We start from the raw sequence: 8,627 nt of genomic DNA on the forward strand, positions 1-8,627 counted from the left end.
CATGAGTAAGCACATTTTTGATAAACATTTACCTTATCAATGGGTAGTACTTTATATTTTTTAAAAAGGGGTGCCAAGGGTGCATATCTATTTGAATGGGATATGTATCTGAGATATTTCTTCTGTATGACACTTAATTTATTCAGGTATGTAGGATAGGTTGCTGCCCAGACAATGTTACAATAATGAATGAATCGGAACAAAGAGCTATAATATAAGGTTAAATAGAGTCTTCACAGAACAGCAAAATCTAATTGTTTGTAATGTCTGAAAGCAGATTTCCTCCATAAGCAGTCTGAGCCACGTATATTTTTGTATTTAGTGCAACCCTTTAAGACCATTTTAGTGCTCTTAATCCAGTGTTCCCTTCAGACAACAGATTGAGGCAATATAAACAACTTCTATGATCAAATACTACTGCACCTGTATGGAAGAAATACAATTCAGTGTCCCATGCTGAGATGCAAAATGAGTTTCTCATTTCTGACCGACAATCAAAACCAATGTTTCTTTTCTTTTACATATTGCATTCAGTTTTCCATTTATACAGTTAATTATTTACCCATTTATATGTTTCAGTATTTTTATCAGCAATTTACAATAATTTTGCTTTGTTTAGTTTAGTCACATGTGAGTTAGGAACAAGGAAGTGTTGTTGTTGTTGTGAAGCTGATGAAGTGTGGAGAAAAATAAAAAGTTGTTTAAGAAAGTCAGTCATCAGTCTCCAGCCTGCAGTTTTCCTCTCCTTAAGAGTGATCCATCACATATTGAGCCCTCACGTTACAGTACCTGGCTATACTCAGCTGTCTGTTAGAGGGGGATAATGTGGTGACTGCATGTTTTCACATCTGGTGTTGCTGACAAAGCAGGGTTCATGGTCACAATCACATAAAGATGTTACAGGAGCACACGGTGTTATACATGCTTGACTAAGTGTCTTGTGATGTTAGTTATGGATTGTATGTGTAAGAAACATGGTTATTGTTCTAGTGGACAAAGGAAGTACTGTTAAAATGTTTATTTGTACATACAGTATTAATACACCATAGAGTTTCGATAAGAAACACTCTAAGTAAACAGAACAAGCTACACATTCAACTGTGTGACTTCTTGTCATTGTTCTCAAACGGCTACATCAGTAACAACAAAAATAAATAAGGCTGTTGCTGGACACCATGACATCTTCATCACAAACTTGTACACTTCTGAGCGGGGACCGTTTTTCAACCTTCTTTAAGGACGCTTCCTTAAGGACTCTCAAACATCAGAGAATATATTGTTGGCTGTCAAAAAGTGTTATAGAAATTGAAATCCAAAACACAAATAAGCAAGATGGAGATTGTGAATACTTCTACACATTTTGCTGCACATTTTTCTGTGCAGGATGTTACTTTAATAAGCAGTGTGTTGCTTTTACCATTGCAGTATGGTATCGGACCTACAAAGTAGTAGTAGGCTCGTAGATATATTTGAAAAATGTTGGGATCATATTCAGTCAGCAGTTTCAAGGAACATGCTGTACAAGACATGGCTGTCCTTTTAATCCCGCCTGAACTGTTTGAGTGCCATTAATCAGTTAAATACATACATGAAGAGCCAGTCCTTCACTGACTGCTGTTATCATTAACCTGGTGATCCTCCTCCCACTTCAATTCCTTTACCTCACCTCACTGCATAACACAACATTAAGTCATAACGCGACATTAAGTCAAATGACACTTTCTTTTGCCAAGTATAAAAACATGGTTGGCTTGTTGCCAAAAACTATAAACAATAATTACTGAAAATCAATCACAATTTAGGGTGTTAATGTGACTCCATAGTTGCATTTACCACAAAAGCATAAGCCAAGATCAAGAAAATCATCACTTGCCAACTGAAAACTCAGCTTCCATCTTGACCTTAAACAAAGGTTTATCCATCCTGAATACTTCCATGGCTTGCATTACATTTGTTTGAAAGTGTAGAAGTCCCACAACACAGGTCTTTTGTGTGGACCTGTATTGTTTGGGTTGTTCTCCTTACAAAGGTCAGGGATCAGAGCCCAGTTAGTGAAGTATACTAGCTCCATGCATATAAGCAAGAGGTGTCCAGCTTTCCATTCATAATGTGTATGGAGCGACATTCACTCCAACGCTATTGTATTGCTGCTGAAACGATACCGTATTTTGTTAGCTGACTAGTCAGCAATCTATCAGAGTCACCTGCAGAGTTATCACTCGCTCACTTTATACTATGGATTAAGGCAAACAAAGTAGCCTACAGGAGCAAAAGGTGCATACAAACAAGGTTGTTGAGTAAATTCACACAGGATACACCACTATGTGCAAAATGATGTCAGTGATACAAAGTGATATTGTTTAGATCCTTGAAATGGCTCGTTGCAGGGAACTAAACAGTAAACAGATGGTCCCTGCTAAAGATGATAGTTTCTTTTAAATCCACCATCACTGGTATTCACTGCAGCCTACAGTGCTACTGCCTCGATTGAGTTGCAATGATTAGCAACAAAAACTGATCGTGTGCTATTAGAAATAGAGACTTTTACATTGCTTTACATTAAACAAACTACTGTTCAATAAGGGGTTTTGAAATCATTGTGAGGTGCATTTTTCCTGTTTTGATAGAGACCAGGTTGCAGTGTACTCCTACATCTTTGTGCAAGGCTGCTGTAGGATACTTGACCTAAGGTGTCTCTACACAGTCATCAAACTGATAATACTGGTTGTGTTCTCATCTGATTCTAGGTTTAATGGCAATCAGGCATATTTATTAAAGGGCCAGTCTTCTACCTGTTCTGTCTTTTGTTATCTGAACCCCTGTAATCATGGTCTGGTGCTGAAGGCTAGTGTTCATGTGAATATGATAAGTTTTTTTTCTCTCTTTATTTAAACATATCTAAACTTACATACCATCCTGTGAATACGATAAGTGTACAGTTTAGGACGCTTACATCTCATAGGCAGAAATATTAGATCTCCGCTTCCGGTTTGCCACCAAGGAAACTAACCACGACCGCACATACACATTCTCTGACCAATCACATGTCGACAGTTAGTTCCGTGTTTTAGGACTTGTCAAGCTGTGATTGGTGGAAGCCAGCAGTAACGTTTGAAAGAGACGTTCATCGTCTTTCTCAGTGACTGCCGGTTATGAGAACAGAGACACAAAGATGGAGATAATTCACACTGTCCACGTTTTGGTCAAATCACTGCTGTTTGTGCTGCTGTGGTCAAACTGTGAAGGAAGAGAGTCGGAGCTCAACTATGTGACCTGCGGCTCACTGGTCAAACTGCTGAACACCAGACACAACGTCCGCCTGCATTCCCACGATGTCAAATATGGCTCAGGTAACTTCACTCAAATAGCCCGTCTATCTGACATAATGTCACTTACATTAACAAACGTGTATCTTTCAATATAGCGACAACGAATTAGATTAAACGAGTTGTGTATGTGTCTCCGAGTGGAGCATATGTTGTTTTTCGAGAACCGTATGTTAAACTTCATTTAAAAAACTGACTATTTAAAGTTGCCTTGCTCACCTGCCAGTATCCACGAACAACAACACAAACCGTGCACAAGGCCTCTAATGTTTTGACTCTGTGGTAGACTCGGAATGACGAACATTGAACAAGCAGTCTTCTGTATCATTAAACGTCGGTCTTTGTATATGACACCCACTCACGACCGCCAACCAGTTCGGTCAATTGAGATGGAGGAGCACTGTGGCAATGTCAGGTATACATGTGAACAAATACTATAACTTGAAATTGAATTTAAGAAAACGTTTTCATCCTACGACGAAATTAGAAGAGCTGCTATTCGTTTTCGAAATTCGTCAAGTAATCTCTTAGGGGGTTTTGCTTTTGCCCGGCAAGCAGAAAAACATTAAATTGTCATTTCTGTCAACGTAGTTTGGCATTGCTGTCCCCATAACGTTACATGAGAGCAGGATGCAGGATGTCAGCTAAGCAACCAGTTCATGTGTGAGTCCAGAAAGTCAAATGTGTCAACAAGAGGGCTGTCTGCATATATTGTAATATATACCATACCCATAGTTTCTCCTTAGACATTAATTGAGATATAATTCGCGTTGAGTTTTCATTTATACTGGTGTCAACACCTCCAAAATGTAAATCACCGGACTTCCGGTCAGTCCTTTCAAAGTAAAATCCATTATGAAATTAATACTGTACCAAATTGAAAATGCCTACAGTGGATTGAAATACAATTTCCACCAAGCAAATGTCATCAGACCACAACAATGTCTATAAATGCACCATGTACTGCATTTATTGGATTGTCAAGACTATTTCTTGAATAGAATGATTAATGGAAGTATCTGTTTTGAATTTCTGCTGTGGCATAACTGCTCATCGGTTGTTTTCATATATATCACTATATATTCTTGGAAGAATGTTCTGGTCATATATCTCCTCCATGCTATGATGACGATTATGATAAAATGATAATTTATTCACGTATGTTTCACAATTCTGTTGATCCTGCTGTTTTGTATTCCTCCTTTACTTCTGCAGCCTATTCCATTTTTTCATACATGCATCTTCTCATTTCATGGTCTTATATTTAGATTACTTCCATTTGCTCCACTTGCCATTCATCTTCTCCTGTGGCCATTTACTGCTGCAATCTAATGCCCCCACAAGAATTAGTCTCTCCTTGGTTTTCTGGCATCATTTTGAAAGGCCAGATTTCCTGTATCACTTCTGGCTGCTTGTGCTAACTTGGTTCTAGGGAACATCTGCTGTTAGTGCATTATAGGGTTTTTTCTTTTTTCTTTTGTATCTATCTAACCACAGAGCTCTAGATGCACATCTGTTCACATGTGTATTTATTCAAACAGAGGGTCTGAAAGTGATACAGGAACAGTGTGAAGGCAAATCAGCTTCCACTGTGCCACACAGCTAGAGACAGAAGCCTGTCACTAGACTCTTCAGCCGTAAACTTTAATTAGGTACAATTTCAGAAACTGCTGAACTTTAATAGATGCTGTACTGGTATGCTATATTAGATGCCGCTGTTGTTTTTAGTGCAAAACAACAATTTTGATGTTGCTTTCATTTGCTGTGTGATAGAAGGTTCCATATTAACAACACCTAGCTGTACGTGTGCATGTTGGTATCCAAAGAGACATGACTGAATTTAGAGTAATCAAGTTGATTGTAGGTTGAGAAAAGTAACCTCTGCTGCTTCAAAACACAAATTTAACTTTGTGTTAGTTTGCTTTTTGTAAATCCAACTTTATGAAGACGAAAAAGTCATTAACAGTAACAGAGACCAGTGGTTTATCTTTCCATGAAAACATCAAATAAGAGCACATATCAGTCCTTTTTACAGCCTTCTTAATGGTTGAAGAGGAGATTGTATGGATGTGCTATTTGATTTCATTAATGACAATAAAAAAAGTTGTGCATTAAGCTTTGTTGAGGTGGTGTTTTGCCAGTATTCTTATTTTTAAATTAAAATACCTTTGATTTTGTTTGATTATCAAAGTCATCGAAACCAAGTGTCCAGATTTCCTAAACATACCTCGAATTCAGAGACTGTGATATCAGTTATGAATTTCACAATATCTTTGCATAAAAATTCTTCATAAGGACAAAATGATGACACAGCAATCTGAACAGATGTCAGTCTTCACACTTCTGAAGAAAATGTTTTGCAGGATAAACTAGTTTGTAATTGTGGACACATGTAGACACTGAGCACCTTCCTGCTGATGCCTCTCCTTCCTGCTGATATCCACTTTTGTCTTCTTAAAAGCTCTGTTTTTCAGTTTGGCAGCTTATAAAAACTCGGTCCTGCGTTCTTTATCCTGTTGTAGTGCATCCCACCACAAACTAAACTTTGTGTCTGTTTGTGTGTGTGCAGGCAGTGGACAGCAGTCTGTAACTGGAGTTGAGAACGCAGATGATGCCAACAGTTATTGGCAGATTCGAGGGAAGCCCAACCGTCCGTGCCAACGCGGGTTGGCCATCAAGTGCGGTCAGGCCATCCGCATCACGCACATGAAGACTGGCCGAAACCTCCACACACACCACTTCAGCTCGCCCCTGTCCAATAACCAGGTCAGACACTCGCTGTTGTACTGGTATGTGTGTTTTTGGATGACAGCGGCTTAGTGGAAGAGGATATATGAGGCTTTGATACACACACAGCACTTGTTAGTGATGATGAATCATTAGAGCTTGGGGGGCAGCAGAGTGTAGATTTTACTCCTTGCAGATCCAACTGCTGGCCAGTATTATCACCCCTGTACAAATGTCTTTCTTTACCTGCGCCTGTCTGTGTCAACTGCAGGAGGTCAGCGCTTTCGGAGAGAACGGCGAGGGCGACGACCTGGACTTGTGGGCGGTGCAGTGCGACGGCGACCACTGGGAGCGCGACGAGGCAGTGCGCTTCAAGCACGTGGGCACGGACGTCTTTCTGAGCGTGACGGGCGAGCAGTACGGCCACCCCATCCGCGGCCAGCGCGAGGTGCACGGCATGAGCACTCCCAACCAGCACAACTGGTGGCGCTCCATGGAGGGGGTCTTCATCCAGCCCAGCCAGGAGCTGCTGCGCCACGATGAGCTCTGATCGTCACTCAGGGACACGACGCACGCAGATTCCTGTTTTATAGCTCGCCTGGACCAAATGGCGTCCTGTGTGAATGATGTAGAGTACTTGACTGACGGCTCGTCTCTGTACATGTGAGGCACTCAGGGGTTCTGAGAGGTGGGGGGTAATGGTAACAGTGTGACTGAGCTCAGTGATACTGTCTGTAATGTAGCCATATGGTCTGTTTGTTCTGTCAGTTTCCTCCTTAGAGAATTTCATGAGGGAGAAAATACTTGTGTAAAAAATGAAGGCTAGATTACCAACAGGGCACAGGAGCTACTGTGGGCCCCCAGGGGCCGAGAAAGCCCCGAATTCATTGCTATAATTTGACTGATTTTTGTCCAGAAATACACTCACCAAAAAACAATATGAATTGATATATTGAGCAGCCCTGTGTCAAATAAAACCGTTTAGTTGATACTGCTAGATATATTAAGAAAATGTCAAATATTCTCTGGTGTCAGTGTCTCCACTGTGAGGATTTGCTGCTTTTCTCTTGTTTCTCTCACAGTAAAATGAATCTCTTTGGCTTTTGGACTATTGGTCGAACAAAACAAGACATTGCATGATGTCACCTTGGACATTTTTCACTATTCCCTGAGATTTTATACACTGAACAATTAATCCAGACAATAATTAGGAGTTTAATCACCGTGGTTGCAGCCCTAGAAGAATTAATCAATCAATTATTTGACAATGAAAATGATTGTTCGTTGCACCCCTAGTTTCTAATAATAATTGAATAATGAAATAATATTTTCTTGGGTTTAAATGGAAACGTCGTTTCAAGGAGTGTATTTTAATAGTAGTGTTGCAGAGCCAAGTGAACTTGGCAATAAATTATGATGTTTGCTTAATGATGAAAGTGAAACTGATTACTGGTGTATGAAATAACCGTTATTGTCATCTACCAATATTCATGTATCAGTGAAGCTGCATGAACGTCACAGAAGCTAGAACTTGTGAGTGTAACTCAGTTGTGAGGACTGTTTGGCCTGCTGGAGACCGAAAGCTCGCAGATAAACCTGACGGCAGGGAGCCGCTTGGTTTGACCATCAGCTGCTCGTTTAGTCTTAGAGTTGAGATGTTAAGCCATATTTAAAGCAGTTTTGAGTGGATTTTGTGCCTGGATGTGGAATTTTTAAGTCCTGCCCAAGGAATGAGCAGCTGTGAAGCTAGTTTCATCCTGATGTGACTTCCTTACACTGAGTGGACCAGTCAGACGAGTAGAACCCATGTATACCAAACCCCGAGTCATTCAGTCCTCATGACGGCCTCCACAACAGACCAATCCTGTTGACTGTGCTAATGTGATACGTTCTCCCTGTCAGATTTCAACTGTTGGGTTTTCACCCTCTGTACATTACCCCTGGTGTGACAACAACACTTTATTTATGTCATGGCGAATGTTTATGTGAAGGGACGGGAAGTGCATACTTTTAAAAATGAGTACTTTTCACTGTTTTTTTTTTTTTTTCCTCTTTTCATTGTAGAGTGTTGGGTCTTTTTGTATTGTTATTGGTGAACAGCTATTCAGGAGCTTATGATTAGAGGGAAAAAGATCTGAGACCACCTTGCAGATGTAAAAGCAGCGTTTGATTTCACCTGTCAGTCGACCGCTCGCTCAGTTTTGAGGAGCCAGAACGAAGAATGTGACATCTTTCTAAGAGCTCCATGTCTTTTTAGAAAAATAAGGAAAATGTTGTGTGTTTGAATTCAGTAATGGAATGAGTAAGATGACCTGTTGTTTCCTGATTTTGCATAAAATATGTTCCTACATGATGATGCTGGTTGATGGTGGTTTATGAGCTCTCATGTATTCTTATTCGAAAGCTTTAAAATAACCTAAAAGTTAACTTGCAGATTCCTTCACTGTGGGATTTTTCCTGATATAAAAGTATCCACACACCTTTGGGCCTGTAGTGATACATGTGATGATGAGCACCTGAAATACAACACAACAGAACAGCCCTGTGATAAATCTGTCTTTGTGCTCTTGGCTG

The 8,627-nt window shown here is 40.1% G+C and overlaps 1 protein-coding gene across 1 annotated transcript; it reads left to right on the plus strand.

The window, feature by feature from the left end:
• The first annotated feature begins 3,110 nt into the window (after positions 1 to 3,110).
• Positions 3,111 to 8,406, plus strand: sdf2l1 (stromal cell-derived factor 2-like 1). The gene is made up of 3 exons (XM_041937377.1): positions 3,111 to 3,350; positions 5,896 to 6,092; positions 6,325 to 8,406. The coding sequence occupies exons 1-3, from the start codon at positions 3,173 to 3,175 to the stop codon at positions 6,601 to 6,603; spliced, it is 654 nt and encodes a 217-aa protein (XP_041793311.1). The 5' UTR covers positions 3,111 to 3,172; the 3' UTR covers positions 6,604 to 8,406.
• The last annotated feature ends 221 nt before the right edge of the window (positions 8,407 to 8,627 follow it).

The sequence above is a fragment of the Chelmon rostratus genome, chromosome 5, assembly GCF_017976325.1.
Source record: "Chelmon rostratus isolate fCheRos1 chromosome 5, fCheRos1.pri, whole genome shotgun sequence".
Lineage (NCBI taxonomy): Eukaryota > Metazoa > Chordata > Actinopteri > Chaetodontiformes > Chaetodontidae > Chelmon > Chelmon rostratus.